Genomic DNA, 20,290 nt, shown 5'->3' on the forward strand with positions numbered 1-20,290 from the left:
AGTTGGCTCTTTCCATTGCCTCAGGTAACATATTGTTTACTACTCTAAAGTGAACAACCAGAATATTTATCAGTATGCAGCAATTCACCAGATATTTCATCTGCCAATCCCCTAAAACCTATTTCCACTGATCTTATTTTATTATGTATGCCTGCCAAGCTTGTTGCGTCGTGATACCTACAAGCTATGCATACTTAAGCTTTCTTTTCCTTTCAAATGCTTTGTGGTGAAGTTACATCCTCCAACTGAATTCTTAAACTTTCTCACCCTCCAAGTAAATCTAAATTAGTGATAAGAATGTCAGCACTTTTTAGAAACATGAGATGTCTCCAAGTGCAGCAACCTCATGACAAACTATGACTGAATGTAGAGCCTAACAGCATAGCATATATCCATCTTACAGCCAAATGTTCCAATTTCAGTCTTACATCATGCACCGGGTGTTAGGTGAGATGGTTCCATTTAAGCCACTACAAATCTAACAAGGCAATTTCCTTCATCTAAATTCATTCTTGATCTAAATTCATACATTATTCCTTTTTTGTTACTTACATCAGAAATCCTGTCCTTTTCCTGTTCTCAAATAAAGCTGTTAGACTTTCACATCATTTATGTCTAGTATTGCACTGTGCTTTCAATGCCTCCCCTGACTAAAAGCCTACAGTACAATACACTCTTTCCTGCTCATGCCAGTCCAGTTATGACCTATTGTTACCAGGTTCCCCATGTGTGCTGCCACCTGCCTTCTGTCATCTCCATGTATGCCTTTGCTTTGACAGTTGAAGCAGTGCTTGTTCTCACTTCCTGGTCCTAAGCATCTGACAGCATCAGCTCAAGCAGACCCTTTGCACATTTGAATTCCTAGTTCACTAAGTACAGTATAGTCATTGACACCTCTGCAATCCGCTTCCCATAAAAAGGCACAGAACAGAGACAACATGGCATTCCACGCCTGTCCTAAACGGCCCTATTAATAACTTCCCCTCACTCAACATAAACTGCAACAACAACTTCATAAACAGTCAATGGCCATTTTAGGAGTCCCATATTGAAAGGCAGATTCAGATATAGTTGGAAGTAAAGGATTTCTTCTAAATCATTTATTTTTTGTAATTGATGGGTTGATTTTCTACTGAATAGAAAGTCTATTTTCTCTCCTTCCTTGTCATTTCGGCTTAGATTCGCTAGATCCTGTTTGAAGGTTGTACCTTGCTGTAGCATATGCCGTCTCTCGCAGGGTCTATCTCATGACTGTAAAGAATACCCGAACAAAGGGTTTATTTAAAAATCACTATCAGCATAAAGACCAGTGAATAGGCAGTGAGATTGGTTTGCTGCCAGCAGACAGCATGCATTGAAAGAGCATTGATATTGATTAGTACTTATGTGACAAATGTAAGAAGGAAAGAAGAGAACTCAAAAGGGTCTGGCCTTCAAACAATGTGTGAAAATAATATTTGAATTAGATATAGATAGATAAGATGTAAACTGAACAAGTCAATGTTTGTGTTGTTCCCCCTAAAACTGAACAATCACCAACACCCAACCTTTGATTTGGTCAGGTACACCAAAATGAAGACGGCCACCAACATCTATATCTTCAACCTGGCTCTAGCTGACGCGTTGGTGCTGGCCACCTTACCCTTCCAGGGCACCGACGTCTACCTGGGCTTCTGGCCGTTCGGGAACGCTCTGTGCAAGGCGGTGATCTCCATCGACTACTACAACATGTTCACGAGCACCTTTACGCTGACGGTGATGAGCATGGACCGATACGTGGCCGTGTGCCACCCCGTCAAGGCCCTGGACATGCGGACGCCCCACAAGGCAAAGCTGGTCAACATCGGCGTGTGGGTGCTGGCCTCGGCCTTCGGCGTGCCGGCAATGGTCATGGGCAACATGGACCTGGAGGAAGGTAAGGCTGTCACATTGGTGTTTGTGTGTGTGTGTGTGTGTGTGTGTGTGTGTGTGAGAGAGAGAGAGTTTGTTTGTGTGTGTGTATGTGTGTGTGTGTGTGTGTGTGTGTGTGTGTGTGTCTGTGTGTGTGTGTGTACCAGTATCCTCAACGAAGGAAGAAAAAAGAATGCCATAGAAGTCTTTGGAAGAGCTGCTTGGGGAGAAAGTAATTACTGCACTAAATCAATCTTTTGCAAGGTGTTCTATCACATCCTACAGAATATGTCATACTTTTACTTAATTATTCATAGTACCAAATTGCATTGAATCTCTTTTTTTTTTTAGACTCAATTCTGCATTATTAACTAAAACTGAGAAGTGAAGCAATATTATTTCTCTTTGATGCGTAACACAGCAGAATCCACATTACTGAGGTGTTCAGTGGGGAATTAGCATGCACATTAGTGTGCGCTCCCAGCTGCACAGGAACCCCGGCACAATCGGAAGAGCCACCTCATTTTCTCCTCTCGTCTCCTCCCACGCCACCCTCTCATTTCCACAAAAAAAACCCCGTCAGGCTACAGCCAGCACATTATTGACTTATCTCCCTCTCAAATGACTCTTAAGGAGCCCTCTCTTTTTCTCTCTCTCTGTCTCCCCTCCTCTCTGGTGCGATCCTGGTGTCGCGGGTTTAATCTACCGTGAGATATGACGAGGCGGATTTGGGCAGAGCGGCGGCTCACCTGAGCCACGTTACAGGGACACGCGTCTGTACCGTAGTGGGAAGAGCTGGGTGGGTCGAGGGAGGAGGAGGAGGAGGAGGAAGAGGACTGGCTGGAAAGGGATTGTTGCGCAGTGGAAATGTTTTATTCATGCCAAGGCTTCTGTCTAAACAGGGCAGCAGTAAGCGCCGACAGCAACAGAGGACAAGGGCATTTTCCAGTGTCTGTGGCTGTGCATGCGTGCGTGCGACGTGCGTGCGTGCGTGCCTGCGTGCGTGCGTGCATGCGTGCGTGTGTGTGTGCATGTCTGCGTGTATTTGTGTGTGTAGGGCGGGTATGTATGTGAAGGAAACAGAAGGAGCGAATGATATGCAAATATGTCTTAGCTCCTGTGTTGACACACATGTTTCTAGGTATCTTAGAACATAATTGCTTTTCTCTGAATGTGCTTGTGAATGCTGATGTGGAGCTAACACCTGTACTTACATGTTTCATGCGTCTACATGCGTGTACATTTGTACTCTGAATGTGAGTCTCTCTCTCTCTCTCTCTCTCTCTGTGTGTCTGTGTGTGTGTGTGTGTGTGTGTGTGTACTGCTGCTAATAATCTTGCTGACTGATGAGATGCCTTAAGAAATTAGCTTTCTGTTACATCAGACTTTAACAGCTGAGTGCTTTAGAATATAAAATAGTGACTGGGGACATAAAAGCTCAATCTAGCAATGAAAGGAAGACCTCACAGGAGAATTTAATAGACTAAGTGCGCCTTTTCAATCATTATTCTTAAATTAGCTTTGAGATTATTGATGTCGGCATTATTTAATACACCTAATGACATGAACCATACCTGACTGGAGTACCTTCATTTGAACTGGTGTGAACAGCACACAGCGCTTTTCCCTTGGCAGCGAGAGCAAAACAAACAAAACCAACCCCGTGAAAAATGGGTGCACAGACAAGGAGAGACACAAAAAGATTCAATCACCACTCCTTAATTCCTGCAGGTGTCAGACCCTCTTCTGAGGAATATAAGAGCAACAGCAGATAAGCAAAACAGACACAGACAGACAGACAGAAAGACAGGGAGGTCGGCAGACAGACGGATGTGTATGACCTTGACCTCTGTGGGATTGGCATTAAGGAGAATCAACAGATGCCCAGTGTCACCTCTTTGGTACCTTGTCTTCTCTCATGACTCATTCTGAACGTAAATAGATACTGAATAATAAATGGCCTTTATTAAACCATGTCACTTTCAGCCTTTGTCCCCCCTGCTGAAAACAGACAGGCCACGCACTTCGCACGCAGGCCTTAGTCCTTGACCCAAAAATACAGCACATTTAAGATAATTAGTTCAGCGAATCAATGAGCCATTTTGTTCTCTTTATTGTGCTTGAAGATGAGGTGTTCTTGCAGCCATTTGATTAGTGGCGAAAAGAATGAAAGTGTAATGCTAATGGATTTCATTTTGTTTAACAATTCAGATGAGCTAATTCAAGTGCTCCCTGCTACTTTGAGATCATCACAAATTCATTATTTATCTTTTGATATGATGGAAAACATGTTTAATTATTTATCTTTATTCAGGAAAGAAAAGAGAGAGAAAAAAACAGATATGTGAATATTCTAATGACACGTGAAACTTTGAAATTGTCATCCGTCACTCTGCAGGAGTGAATTCACATTTCACAGTTTGTCGTGAGCAATCAAAGCCAGTAATCGTTTGTGCCCAGACAAAATGCCCTCCAATTGGACAAAAAATCCTATCATTTTGACCCCGAGTGAATAGGCATAGATTGCATGCTCTTTGTCTCGGCACCGGTAACATTATTTTGCGGCGGATGCTTTTGCGGCGGAGCGATGCTTTATTGATGTCGTTGTTTTGGTGGTGACCTGCAAGAATACCCAGTGGAGGCCACAGCCAGACTCTGTCTCCGAGCATTCCAGGCCACTCAGAACATCTCAGCAATTTACTTTCATTCATTTGGCAGACGCTTTTACCCAAAGCGACTCACGAAAAGAGAATGACATTCAAGCTGTGGTGCAGAGGAGACCTTAGCTAGGAATTACCACTGCATCAGTCAGTGCTTTTACTAGAGGATAAGAGTGCAGGTATAATAAGTGCTAGACAAAGTGTGGCAGGAGGAAAGGTAGTTGAGGAGGGAAGAGAGGAAAGTGTGCATGAAGTTGTTGGAAGTGTTGGGAGTGGTGGTATCCTTGAAAGAGTTGGGTCTCTAAGAGCTTCTTGAAGATACAGGGATGTCCCTGACCTGGTGACACCGGGTCATTCCACCATTGGGAGACGACAAGTAAGCAATAATGTATATAACACCGGTCATTATCGAGAAAGTACAGTACGTCCCAACAGAGCGAACCAGCAGTTATTATATGTTTCAGCGGTCATTACATGGCATATTTGTCCATAGAACGTTGGGAAAGTCAATGAAGCGTTCTGCTAGAATTGTGAAAAGCCATGTAATTAATAGAAAGAGTCCAGCCTAGTCTAGTCTCCGTCCTCATGCAGCACAGTATACTCTGCATTGTAAATATTTGCATTTAAATGCATGGTTGCTCACAGTACATGCATGGGTCTTTAACTTTCATGGGGTTTTTCCCTATGTAAAGGTACGAACAAATAGCATATTTTAACCATACTAGAATGGACAGATAAACCTACTTGTTTGTCGACATGACACGTTTGTTAAATGTTTGGTTTACTATTATATTTAAACTTTACATGGACATGTATGAATCTTCAGGCACTTCAGTCACCAGAAATTGCATGACACTTCAAGAATTGAAAATGCCTTCTGACTTAAAGAGATGAAAAGAGTTGAGTGGTGTGACTATGCTGTTGATTGAGTCATTTGGAAAAATGAAGACATGGTTATACTCATTTACCATAACCATGAAAGAGTCAATAGAAAGCACAATAAACAGTCAACTCTAATAATATTGCGGTCAAGTCCAGGAGCTAAATTCAATGTAAGTCAAACATGAAACAAATATGCCTCAAGCTAAAAAAAACAACAACAAGTGACTAAATCAAAAATGAATGACAGCACCCAAAAGACGAAGGATACAACTAAATGTAATGATGTCTGCCCAAATGCTACCCTTGCACCCAGCTGTGTTTTTATTTATTCATTGTCTGACGCTGCTTTGCCCAGCTGCTTTTGGTGTGACTAAGAGAATGAGCACGAGAGGAGAGAGAGGGAGAGAGGCGAGAATGAGCGAGGGAGAGAGAGAGAAGACAGGAGAGAGGGGAGGGAATGAGCAAGGGAGAGAGAGAGGAAAGGAAAGAGGGAGAGAGGAGGGAATGAGCAAAGGAGAGAGTGAGAGAAGACCAGGGAATGAGGAGGAGGAAGCAGCCCACAAACAGATGCTCCGCTGAGCTGGCTGTGAAGGAGGTGGTTCGATCGGGGCCTTTTGTTCTGGGTTGGAGGAGGGGGGGGGGGGAGAGAAGCCTTCTGCAATGCCGATAGCATTATTTAGTTGGACAAAAACGTCATGCAATGTGCAGTGTGTGACAAGATTGACCCACTTGCAGAAATTATACTGTAATAATAATCTGTCAGGGTGCCATGATTGTGTGGGCTTTAGGGTTCTCACGCAATGTAATTAAGTCAGTTGAGGCCAGTTGCGAGACATTTTCATTTCATTTTCAAGGGAAGTATGGGTCAGTGTTATATAAAAGTTTAATCTGCCAAGCTCATGTTTTTTTATCAGACCTTTACCTTCACTCCTCAGCTGTTAAATGTAGTGTTTCAGAACTCTTGCCTGTAGTACATCGCCCAACGACACATTAGTAAGATGCACAGCCCATGTTTTAGACAGCCTGTAGCAGAGGGTTAACAATGCACCTGGTTTTAATGGGCTTCCCTGCTGAGCCGGAGAGTGGTCTTGTCTTGTTTTCGATGGCAGGGTTCAGCCATGGGAAGAGTTCAGCTGCAATCTTGAGCACCTAAAGAAGGTGGAGGAGGGCTTTAGGCAGGCGGCGTGGACTGTGTGAAAGCCTGTGTGAGCCTCCTGAGAGTGCCTCTCCGATTACCCCCGAGTGGAGGAATGGAGGGAATCAATAGGGCGATGCTGCCGCAGATAGAGGCTGCTTTTTCCTCTCTGTGTCTCTGATAGAGACGGGATGCGGCGCAGCAGCAGCAGCAGCGGCAGCAGGAGAAATGAGGAAGAGCGTGGGCTTTATTTTTGGTCTGCGCCTCATCCACCTGACCTCCCTCGCCCGGGCACGGCAGCCTGGAGTGAAACCCTTTCACAGCTCGGTGGACACACTCAAGAGTTTGCGATGAGGTTCGGCCTCTCGCCCGCACAGACAAATCGATTTCAGCCCCCCACCCTTCCGCCCCCCTCCTTTTTTCAACAATAGTTACTTTAAAACACCCAGATGATTCTCTTCCTGTCATTTACTGGATCCAAAAGCAATCTTGACTCAAAAGCTTTACCAAACCTATGCATGACTCTTCTAGTATAGAACTATAAAACTATAAAAACTATAAAAATAGATCACCTAAAAGTATTCACTACCTCTTGGATATTTCCCTCTTTATTGCTTTAATAGATGGAAAAATATGTATATAATGCAAAATGTTCATCCCCCTTAAAGTAACTGACCTAAATCAACAGCGGTCCAGCCAACTGGTGCTATAGTCTCTCAGTGAAATGGAGATCGCCTGAGTGCATTGAATGTGTGGTGTAATAGAAAGAATTGCGACTGGAAGGTCCAGTCAAATCAGTATTCCTGGCCATAATTCCACTATGAAGACAAAAGAGCACTCCAAACAACTCAAAGAAAAGGTTATTGACAAGTATGGTGGTGGTAGCATCATGCTGTGAATGACAGCAGGCATTAAAAGTAAAATGATTTCAGCAAAATGTATGGAAATCCTGGAGGACAGCTTGATTCAGTCTGCAAGAGAACTGCCACTTGGGAGAAGATTTACTCTCCAGCAAGACAATGAGCCGAAGCCTACAGCAAAAAACACACAGAAATGGTTTGAAGACAACATGGTGAATATGGCTGAGAGGCTGAATGGTTCTGTGAGGCAGAGTCAAAGACCAGACCTCTATTCTAAAGAAAATCTGTGGCTGGACTGTAAAAGGGCTCTTCACACCTGATCCCCTTCCAACCTGGCAGAGCTTGAGTAGTTTTCCAGAGAAAAATGGAATAGAATTGCAATATCCAGATGTCATGTGAAAGCCGAATTGAGACCTAATTACAGGCTCCATGCTTGAATTGCGGTCAAAGATGCACCTACTGAATGCTGATTTGAAGAGAGTGAATATTTACTAACCTTACCTTATAGAAATCTGCTTTCACTTTGACATTATAGAGGGTTTTTTTGTCAACTTAAAAGAAGGCCAAATGAAATGGATGAAGATTCAATTTCTAAAAGCAGTAAAATGTGCAAGGGGGGTGAATAGTATACTGTAGGCACTGTACACTCTGTCTTTACATGTTTCAAAGCATGTCAGCAGAAGGGCTGTAGTGCATGATGCAATTGACATGAAGACACTGTAAGTGCAAGGAGCTGGTGGGGTCCTTCAGAGCGCCAGGGCAACAGATGCACGCATCAGAGGGAAAAAAAGGAAAGAAAAAACCAAGAGAGTAATTTCAGAAATATGACCTCCCATGCCCACTGGTGAATCTGTCTATGCCCATTTGCCATCTGGGTAAGGAAGGGAGTGAGGTCAGTCATTCTCCGGGGTGGCAGACGGCGGCGCACACGGAGGCTACTTTCAAGAGCCATTGGAGGCAGACGGAAGTGCAGGGATTCAGGGATTAAAATACTGTCACAATCAATGAGGAGATTTTTGGCTGGATGGCGTTTTGAAGTAGTGTCTCGACTGAAGAGTGGTAATGGCTGGCTGCTGAGGAGGGAGAGCGTTTCCTCTGAGCAGTTGGGGGGAATAAATTGAATGTGTCATTTTTGTCAGCCAAAAGGAGAAAATGTCTGTTCAAAGGATAAAGGTTGAAATTAACTTTGGAAACTCTCTGTCTATCAGAACTAGCGCTTTGAATGTCAAATCATGTGCAGTGTTCAGTGCAGATAAACGGTGGACAGCTGTGTTTATTGATTGAGTAACATCTTGTTTGACGGCACTGTGTCCTCCCTTTGTTACATTGTTATTACTAGTGATGTGCCCGTTCAAACGTGTTATTCCTGTAGAAAACCTGTAGCCTAATTACATGCCTGCAGGTGGGCCTGCTTTAGAAATAGGACAATAGGGGAAAACATAATTCCAGCTAAGCATTCAATAACGAATACAGATTATATTAGAATATCATCAATGTACAGTGAGCAGAATTTAAGCATGGCTGCATGTGACATATTTTACAGATCAAAATGACACAATCCCAACAGTTGTTTTCTGTCTCGGCTATTTAGCCTATTGAATAACTTGATGATGGAGAAGACAAACTATTTTTGTGGAATGATGCATCATCATGTGAAATTTGCAACAATGTGACTCAAAAACCGTCTCTCGTGGCCTAAGTGACATCACACTCGTTGCCTGTAGCTGGTTATGGTATTCTGAGACATTCTTAAATTCGGGACCATCTACTATCACTTCAATTCAGGACTTGCAGTCGTTTGTTTATTCAAAGTCTGAAGACAGTGACAGTCCAGAGTAGCCTGGGATATTCAACGTGGCAGTTTATTGCCAATCATATTTTATGTAATTTTGAAGAGCCACTGCATACCTGTGTTTGTTGTCATGTTGTTGCAAAATCTGTGGAGTCATTTTATGCAAGCGAACCACAGGGGGTCTTTGTTGTTGAGGTGAGACATGTTAATCCTCTCTGGTAGCCTACCATGCTATGTGAGAGGGGGAGTGGCTACAGTAGAGCAGCGAAAGCCAATGTGTGCTTCTTTCATCGATATATTTAACAATACCTTTCAAATTTCTTATTTATACAACGTGAAACTTGGCACTGCACTTACTTGTGCCCATAGCAAGACACCTGTCAAGGTTGAAATCAATCCGACAAATGGTTTGAGAGATGTGCAAATAACAGACAGAGGTTCCTGTAGTTTATAGCTAGATACAATCCATACCAAGTACAGGATACCGCACCATCTGTCACAGCATAATAGTTCCTCTCCTCTCAGATTATATTTTTACGCTAAGAGTGTGACGACATCCCACATCTCATACAAAAAATGACTGCCCTACAAACACCTACTACATGATTCATCTCCAGTGAAACAAAAGCAGCCATTTGCTAAGCTGTTCCAGCCTGCTCATCATCTGCCCACCTGGCCACTGCATCAGCCTTTTGTCTTACTGTCTGGTTTGGGCATCGGTACAGGAATTCTCAAATATGAAACGCTGATTCAGGAAAAGCTTTGTAATTTCCCCCTCTAATCTCGCTCTCTCACACACACACACACACATCATAAGAATGATATAGTGTCTGATCTGCATTGCTTTTATTCACAAATGCATTTTTGGGATATCTTTCATTACATTCCTGAGGCTCAAAGCACTTTATTTTTTCCCCCCGCTGCTGAATAGAGAGTCTCCAGTGGCCCAAGCTCTCACATATTTCTCTCTTAAATGTGGCACTCTGACTGGAGACAGCCCAAGCAATCTCAGCAAGGCTTTAACATATTTAAACCAAATTTGGCACTATATTTCAGCACCCTTGCCCAGACAGTATCCATTGACTTATTGGCATTTGACCTCTGCTTCATACATCAACGATGATGATGCTAACATAAACCAATTTTCTCTCCGCGTACAACTCTGGGTGTGCATCAGCAAATGATCCCTAAATGTGCACTCTCATCGTCAGTTTTGCTGGTTTTCATTTATGCATCTTTAAAAGATTTTGATGAGTGATGGTTAATTAGTTGGGAAATGTGTTGCCTGGCAACAGGAGAACCCTCCCATCCGAGGTATGATGATGTATACGATGCCCTGTACAGAGTACAGTACAGTCCACTAATTGCTTTTGCAATAAAAATGAATGTGTTATGCATAGGATATACATCACTTTATTTTGTTTATAAAAAAAACCCTTGGTGTATGGGGAAAAATACAGTATATTATTTGGATGATCTGCTTGGATAGTTGTATAACCAGCTCCCCTCTCTCCCGTGTTTGTGTGTCCAGGCATTGAGTGCATCATCGCCCTGCCCCACCCGCGCAGCTACTGGGACCCGGTGTTCGGCACGTGCGTGTTCCTGTTCTCCTTCCTGATCCCCGTGGCCATCATCAGCGTGTGCTACAGCCTGATGGTGAAGCGTCTGCGCAGCGTGCGCATCCTGTCCGGCTCCAAGGAGAAGGACCGCAACCTGCGGCGCATCACGCGCATGGTGCTGGTGGTGGTGGCCGTGTTCGTGGTGTGCTGGACGCCGGTGCAGATCATGGCGCTGGCCAAGACGCTGGGCTTCAACCTGCACAGCCTGCTGACGGTGGTGCTCATGCACTTCTGCATCGCCCTGGGCTACGTCAACAGCAGCCTCAACCCGGTGCTCTACGCCTTCCTGGACGAGAACTTCAAGCGCTGCTTCGGCGAGTTCTGCTACCCGTCGCCGTTCCGCCTGGACGGCCAGCCCTCGGGCCGCATGCGCAGCATCGCCCGCGAGGTGGCCTACAACTGCAAGACGGTGGACGGCAACACCAACCCCGCGTGACTAGGCGTGGAACTGCCGCTGATGGGCGGCGAGCCGACGGCCAACCAGGGGACAGGCTGCTCCAACAGCGAGCTGACGCAGATCACCACGCTCTAGCGCCACGCGAGCCCCTGCACGGCCAGGGGTCAGGGGCGAGGTCGTCGCCAAGGTCAACGCCAGGCGTGACCGACCGCCGATTCTTTCGGGACAAAGGGGCTCTCCTCTCAGTGTCTTATTCACGTCCTTAACGTACTCAGTGTCCTCAGCTGCGTCTCCTCAGTTCTCTCGCCATCTTCGGGCTTCAGTGCTTTGTACATAATACTGTTTCCGCTAGCTTGGATCGTTTGTCATTTCTGTCACATTCTGTCACATTTGAAATAATCAGTTCTGTACCTGAGAGGAACAAAAACAAAACAAAACAAACAAAAAAAAAAGACTGACCTACATGGCCTTAAATTTTGCACAATGTCTGTTTAAGCTATCTGTGTGAAGTATGTGGATCAATGCCAGCAGGTGCTTCACTGTATGTTTTATCTATTATCTTATTTATTTATAGTACTGATGCAGCCTGTTGGGTGACATTCATGGTAATGCAGAGGTAGGCTGACATGGGGAAACATCATATATATATAAAAAAAACACCGAGACTTAGCAATTTAAGCCTGAGTTTGCTACAGAGGTGAAATAGCTAAAACTAATTTCTGTATTTTTGCTGTTTTTTCCTGATACAAAAAAAGAGAAAGAAATCATACGATATTTTATATTGCATAGTGTTTTGTAGCTCAATGTTAGGGCAAGTGATTTAAACAGGACAAGAGTATTGCAGATCAATCTTCTTTCTGTGGTGTTATATTGATATATGCATACATTGTACTCCTGTGTGTATGGGTGTAAGTATTGTACAAGTCATCAGACTCTCATGACCTCTATCTCGAATGTCTTTTCTTCTCACCGTGTGCAGTATCTCGCCTCTCAGCGCCTGATAGAGACCCCTCTTTTTTTCTTGTGGGGGGGGGCTCTCAGCAGGGTGTGTTTCGCCAGACCGCTGAATGTCTACAAACTGTTGATGAAGCCAAATCTCGCAAAAAAAAGGGAGAGAGGAAGAGAGAGAAAAAAACATGATCACAGCGTTTTTTAAAAAGTGTGCAAAATAGTGTAAACATACTTGTAACTGCTGTAAACTGTAATTGATATCGTAACATGACATGTTTACTTGTGCACTTGCTGCATATTGATTAGCTATTTATGAATATATATATACACATATATATTTATTCGCCGGTGGACAGGAAAAAGTTGGTTGTCGGACAGTTATTGACCGCTGAGGCTTTTAAACATTTTGAGTCATATATTTTTCTCTGCATATCAATTAAATTGCAGTGATTAAAAAGGCACTCCGGTTTCTTTGTCTTTTCTCCCCCCTCTGGCATCTCTCTTCCTTATCGACCGCAGCACACAGAGCACCCTGGGGGCGCAAGCTGTGAGAACATCTGAGGAGGGTGGAAGCTATCGCACCATCATGTAGCACTTCATTCCCCCCATTAGCAGCGCATAGTGTTAATCTATTTAAAGCAGCTTTCTTCTCAGGAAACCTCTATTGCAGTGTGTGATACCTGGCACCACAGAGGAGATATAATATGATCGTAACAAGGTTCTCCAGCGATACATTCCCCACAGCAGAAAAACACCTGCTGATTCACAAGGTACACAGCAATCTTCTTGTAGTTACGTTTGACTCACTAATATGTCAGGTTTCTCTATATGGCTTACTGAGTGTGTGAGTGAATATTCAGGAAGTCTTTTTTTCCTCTTCCTTTTTCTATGAGCTGTCAAAAGAAGATGAGTGAAATGCGCATGCTTTGCATCTCTAGTGAAATTCATGTGGAGAACTTTTGAAGCTCTCTTCAAGTTCTTTTCAAGTTCTGCAAATGCAGAGGGATTTCTGCACTCATGCAAACACACACTCGCACACACAGACACATACACACACACACACACACACACACACACACACACACACACACACACACACACACACACATACTCACGCACACACACTCACACACACATACATACTCACATGCACACACACACGCACGCACAAACACACACACACACACACACACACACATACGCAACCAGGCACAAACACGATGCTCTCTTTGCTTACCCAATGCATTATTCATGAGCATTTGCATTCTGTCCTCACATTTCTTCACATGGGGGGAGCACTGCACGTGCCACCCAGCTAATGAGCTGCCACACATGCCTGTGAGGCCCAGTGCTGTACGGACACTCTGATTTTCTAGAAAACAGTCCTAGGACTAGCGACCCTCCTCTGGCAGAGTGTGTGTGTGTGTGTGTGTGTCTGTCTGTGTGTGTCTGTGTGTGTATGTGCGTGTGTAAGTGTGTATAGGAGAGAGTGGGGCTGCTCATAGTGGCGTCATCATGTACCCTGCCTCTGGGCTTGTCATATACTCTATGTGTGTGCGTGCGTGCGTGCGTGCGTGCGTGCGTGCGTGTGTGTACATGTGAGTGTGTGTGTTGGGTGGTGGGTGGTGGGTGCTTGGTGTATATAGCTTTGTACATCCACAAACTACATTATCAAAGAAATGAGGCCACGCGCAGTCCCATGCACAAGCAGGGCTCCTGCCGTATTCCCGCATCAATATTTGATATTTCTCATCCTTTTTGACTGTTGTTGCTGGTGTTACCATGGCAACGTGTCTATGGGATTTTTTCCATACAGTCTGCTGGCATGTGTAATGCATAATTAGTATGAAGGGTATAATTACTAAATTAGAGTCGACATGTTTTCTTGTCTTGGCAGCAGGCTGCTTTGATGTTGTTCACTTAGGATGGTTTTTTTTGTTTGTTTGGTAAACACACTCACCTCTACTTTTGGATTAATGTATTGCCATCCTTTGATAATGGTGCCAAGTCTTTGGTCAGCTAGAAGCTGCTAAGTCAATACAGTATTTGAAAGGAAACGTGATGCTTTTGTTCAAGTACAGGTGTGTTTCAATAGATGCGGCAGAATGTTAGACATACTGTAAAGTGGGCCTACGCTAGCACATGTATCTGCCTTGTTGTTTTCCGCTTCATGATGTGTAGGTGGTAGCTCCTTTTGAAAGCACATCAACTAGTTATGAATGTCCCATAGCCCCCAACCATTTTGTATTATGGACCCTATATTTTTTTTATGGCAAAGCCATTATTTAAACACTCTTGGACCCGGTTGCCAGGTTAATTGCACCTAGCCCAGAGATATTAGCTTATTTATAGAGTGTGAATGTGTGGTGAATTTCCCTGGCATCCATTTGCACTTAGTCTTGTTCTTTTCCCATCAGCTGGGCTTTCAAAAAACACTGACAAAACTGTACCGGACGCCCACAGACTAAAACATCAAAACCCAATGCCATGCCACCCCCACAACGCACACGCAAACACTCCAAACACACACACACACACACACACACACACACACACACACAAACAAACCAAGACACCCACACCGTACCCACTGCTTGCAAACAGTATTTCTTTGCCTCAATGCCTCTGGTTATATAGTGTGATTGGTCTTTACTGTCATTGCTGTTTACAATTGTAAGTTGCTAGGAGCATGGGGCAAATTCATATGCTATTCAACCTTCCTCTGGTAACTATTCTGTACCATAAACATGACTTTCATTATGTAAATGAAAGTAAGACATGTTCCAAATGTCAAAGTATTCCATACATCATGGAGTAAAAAGCAAGCACAGAATGTTTACATGCGGCAGTATGGTCCAAGCAACCATAGTGAGCTGCTAACTTGGTGATAAAATGTTACTTATAGAGATGTCACATATATTTTGTGAGAATATAAAAGACAAAAACTAGCAAATAATGGTAAGGGCACACAGATGAATGTAGAAACACCAAAAAACCTGCTACACCCTAAATCTCATGATCTGCTCTAAGTTACTAAAAATAAAATAATAATGAAAACAATAATATGAGCTGCATTTTCAGACTATGACTAAAGTATTCATATTTTGTCTGTGACGTTTTAAATTCAAAACCAATTTTTATAATTGATTGTGAGCTGACAGAACAAAGTGTGAAATAATAGATTTGTACCTTCTTTTTTTTCTTTTGAAAACGGTCCACAGACATTACACACAAAGTCCCCATCCGTCAGCGAGCTTTCAAGGCTTGTTATCGAGCGTCTGTGGCCTGATCCGAGAGTTTTCCTTGCGCAGTGAGGCCCGGCGTGACCCCTGTCCACTAAGGCAAGGCCTAGGTTAACGAGAGGTCTCGCAGACTGAACACAGATGAATGGCTGCCTGGGACTGCCGGAACCGCTCTCGTCCATCTCCTTGCAGTGTACTCTGATTTGACCTTCATATAATCAGGCAACACAATACAGCCCCCCTGAAACGGAGCCATAGCAATCTGACTCAACCCTTGAACCCACTGCAGTACATCTGGACAAAAGAAAAGTTATTGAGAGACTGTTGAAAAGGAAAGTCATGTTTCAAAGGCTTGCAGACATCTGTACTTCTTTGAATGGATATCTGAATGCTTCATATCATTCTACAATCTTAACATACTTCTTGTAAAAGGAATTAATACATCTTGAGAAATCCTTCAGAAGGAGATATGTTGCACTACTGATTACCTTGAGCAAGCTAAGTGAATAGTTAGCTTGGAGTGCTGTCTCCTATGGCACCAATCAATTCACGTAATAGGATTTCTCTGTTGTCAATTCATTGGACCATTGCTATGTAATTGGACATGGAGGAGGGAGTATAACGCCTCGCTTTTGAAAGATCAGCTCCAAATGGAATGATTTATTTTACTCCATTCGACTCAGATGAAAGAGAAAAAAGAGAAAAAAAATCATCTGAAAAGGCAGAGTGATGGCAGAAGAGTAGGCTAAACCCGACATGTTCTGCTGAAAGCCAATATGTACGATGAGTCTCTCGACTCACACTCCAGAGCATGATGTGCAGATGGCTCTCCAGCCAAAAGGAAGGGATTTTTTGCGATATAGAGTCCACTCATCTCAAAGAGTGTCTTTATAGATCCGGGGTGCAAAAAGTGGTGCATTTGTGACTGCCAACGAGCCAACTGTGCATTTCTGTTGTGCATTCTGCTGTGTAGTGTGAGAAAGGTAAATCTCTCCCTAGAGTACGTAAAATAAATTAATACCCTTCCTCTGTACAGTACGTCTGAAAATATTAAAATACTACTCTGAATGCCGCTTCTGTCAAAAATGAGATAATGATGGTGAGTGAATGCTGTCCACACATTGAATATGTTAATATTGAATAATTTTGCTTTAAATACGACTGTCTTAAAAATATTGATTTGAAGGCAAAAACTTGATAAAATGATGAACTGATAAAAACGTACTTACTCACTTACTTAAAATAAAATCGGTCCGACGGATTTAGAGGGATTTGCATCTAAACTCTGCATATGAATATGGGAAAATAATCAAATATGCTTGACATTACTACACCTGTCATGGTTGGTAGAAGATACAAGTTGCAGGTTTGTTTCAGTTTAAACAAACAGAACAAAAGGCTAAGAATGTATTGTAACGTATTCAGGTTTCTAGGCAGCCAAACCAACATAAAACAATCCCAGCACACTAAATCCTCACAAATAAACAGACAGAAGCTGCCAGGATTATTTATACACAAAGGAACAAGACTGAACTAATATACTTGAAAACAGGTGGAACTACAGTAGCTTCAGTTAACAGGATTAACTAAGAAACCATGAAGTAAGAAATGGGGTATGAGCTGAAGAAAAAGACAGGGATCATGTGCGTCTAAACAAAGCAGCACATGGCTCTGTAAACAACTTTCAAAAACCATGACCATGCCTGAATGCAGCTGTTTGTTACGCAGCGTCTCCATTTGGCTTCCCAGCGTCCAGGGAACTTCAGCTCTGACTCACTGTGTGGTCCAGTCAGCTAGTTCTTCATGATTCATGTTCTTATTTATGCTCTCTTGCCATGTGTGGTGTTATGAACTGATGACGGTTTGTTTTTGCTATCAATGGAAAAGCCTGTAGACATACAACAAGGACAACGTGCACTCATTATGCAATCCAAAGGCAATTTCCCCAACAATCATGTTCTTTCTGCATGTCAGACCTTACACAAAGAATCAAGCGCAGGGCAAGCAGAGCTACAATATACCTTTTCTCTGCATATCGGTTTGATATTTCTACCTGAATTTTAAATGAATGTCTTGGGCTCGTTTACAGGTCTATTAACTCCTTTAAAAACAGATATGCTCAAGAACATTTCCAACTTTGAAAAATCCTAATTATTCAAAACAGATATTCAGGACATAACTCATATGTATTTGATTGTATTCATACATTATCCTGTGAGAAGAACTATGTTCTACAGTTTGACTGACACCAGAATGGACGAGTAGTGGAGAATTGACAGGCTTTTTGCTTTTCATCATTAAGTGTTTCTATGCATATTGTGCCTTAAAATATAGTCACGCGCAAACGTATGGTTCCAATTCCTTTATTTCTCAATCTTGAAAGGGTCTATGATCTGTCCCCTTGTGTTCCACGGACCTCAGATGTACATTTTCATGAGGCATTTGCATAAACCCCTCTGACTGCAGGGGCCTACTTCTGCTCTGACCTTCTGAGAGCTCGTCTCATTATTACATAAATGGCAGAGTAGAGGGCCACGAAGCACGAGGCAAACAAAGAGAGGGGAGAAAAATAAATCACGACCACGTGTGAAGGATAACAACACATGAGGTGATGGAGTTGGACGGCTTTGAACTGATTTACATGCCCATATCCTTGGGCAGGCTTTTCCCCCCTTCTCTAAACCTTCCCCTAGCCAGCTCGTACAGCAGTGGTCGGCAATAGGCGGCCCGCGGGCCAGATGCGGCCCGCAAGCAAAAAACATCTGGCCCGTGAGATCTTTTGAACCAGAGAATGAAAAAAAAAAAAACTTTTTAAAAATCGGACTGCCAGTCTCAAACATGCTCTTTATTTTGAAACGTAACTTTCCAGAACAGAAGAATTTCAATCAATCTAAATGCTTAGATATTTGTTTCATCTGAATACGAGTGAAGCACGCAGCGAGGTGCAGCGTGAACGCACAACATGCAAAATCAAATGAAGTCAGTGGACAGCGCTGGTTCTCAAATTCCAAGCTAGTCCCTAAAACACATGTTGTCATTCAAACAACGGACATAGGCTTATGGTGATAATTAAAACACGACTTCTTTTAAACAGGCCTGACATCAAACAGGCAATTTACGCACATAGAACTGTGAAAAGTAAAACACGAGTTTCAAACATTAATAGCGTGCGTGTTATTTAGGAACGCAACCTTTAAATTAGCATGCTTACTTTCGTGGTGCCGTCTTGTGCTCTTTGCATGCAGAGAAACCCTCGTTAGTTGTTACAGATCAGGCATGTGGGTTTTGCATTAATACAATTAGGGAGGATGAAGGCATAGTTCTCTGTCCATTCATCATTAAAGATCCTGTTTTCGCTGTTAACTTTTCTCTTCAGATTTTTTCATAGTGCCATTTTTTGACAGCTAACAGCAACGCGTGGAAATGTTTTCCTGGTGTTTTTTATTATTATTTTTTAAAGACACAGGCATATAATAGCGCCCCCAATGACCAGTCGACAAATTTAACCTACATCAGCCTGCTTGAATGTCTCTGCTCTGTCATTTCAAGAGCGCCTATAATTTTTACCTCCTCCGATATTAATTAATTAAATTAGCCATTGTTTTGGTTGTGAACTTGTGGCCCGCTATGTAATGGCTCGGAAAATATCTGGCCCGAGGCCAAACTTAATTGCCGACCCCTGTCGTACAGTAATAAAGAATTCAAAGGTAGCCTCTGATGAGGATAAAATCAAATGAAACTATGATGGATGAATAGAAGAACATTAGTGGTTCAAGTGTTTTTGTTTTGTCACTACCCCCTGAATGATGTGCCAGTACTGAGACGACAAATCATGGGAACACTTCCATGAGAACACAGAGATTTGAAGACAAACACACACACACACACACACACACACACACACACACACACACACACACAGTCACAGTCACACACACACGCACACACGCACACATTAGAAAAAATGGTTGTTTTTCTTTGAGCTCCTCTAGAAACGAGGCAGAATTTAATTTGAAATGGCCATACCAAAGTAACCCCCAGAAGACCTGCACATATCAGTCCCCTAATCGAGACATGGACATTGCTTTTCCTGCGAAATTAGAAGGACAGAGGTCGAGTATTATTGAATTTAGCTCTCTGCATGTTGGAGGAAAAAAATAAAAGAGCAAAGAGACATTAGTGGCACATGCTTCCACAAGGTCATGCTAGCTTCAATGTCACCATTGCATCCTGTACTAAAAGGAAGTGAGTGTGTTTTGATGCCAGAGGAACAGATGAGGTTTGCATTTGGAAACCCTGCATACCATCATTAGAGTCTTGTCTATCTCTGAGATACGACACAGTGATATGGCTGGTCCTGGCAATGCAAAACCCACCTTGCAACCATGTAACCAGATATGAAATGATATGAAACTGTATAGACTTACTGTTACAAACAACTTTTTGTTTAATAGGTCTTCCTCTGTAAATTATTAAATAACAGTAATAGAACATTAAAATATAATGTTTTTCAGCATATCCTTAACCTTCAAGAGGGCATTAATGAAGATGATTGACACCATTGGCAGAGCGTGACTACATGTCATCTCCTGAGACATCTCCTGTGACCACATTTAAGCTTGAGAATTAATAATGCAAATGCAGCAATTAAAGACTTCAGGCATTTACATCAAAGCACCCCTTCAGTTCAAGGGGAGCTAATCCTTGATCAAACCAGTTGAGATATATACTGTAGTGAGGTGATCGCATGGGATTGGCATTTCATACAAGCTCTCTGTTAACTAAGGAGATGTCAGCTGCTCTGCAACTGAGGCAAACAACATCTTTAAGCGCTACTTAAAAGACTGATATCATGTTTTTTT

General features: G+C 42.9%; 1 protein-coding gene across 1 annotated transcript in view; it reads left to right on the forward strand.

Annotated features, from left to right (window-relative positions):
* Positions 1-12,636, forward strand: part of oprl1 (opiate receptor-like 1) — a 28,387-nt gene extending 15,751 nt beyond the window's left edge. Inside the window, exons 3-4 of the mRNA XM_062542094.1 lie at positions 1,563-1,915; positions 10,751-12,636. Coding sequence (XP_062398078.1) covers positions 1,563-1,915; positions 10,751-11,274 — 877 coding nt within the window. The 3' untranslated portion in view covers positions 11,275-12,636. The remainder of the gene's footprint in view (positions 1-1,562; positions 1,916-10,750) is intronic.
* Positions 12,637-20,290: the final 7,654 nt, after the last annotated feature.

The sequence above is a fragment of the Sardina pilchardus genome, chromosome 7 (assembly GCF_963854185.1).
Source record: "Sardina pilchardus chromosome 7, fSarPil1.1, whole genome shotgun sequence".
Taxonomy (NCBI): domain Eukaryota; kingdom Metazoa; phylum Chordata; class Actinopteri; order Clupeiformes; family Clupeidae; genus Sardina; species Sardina pilchardus.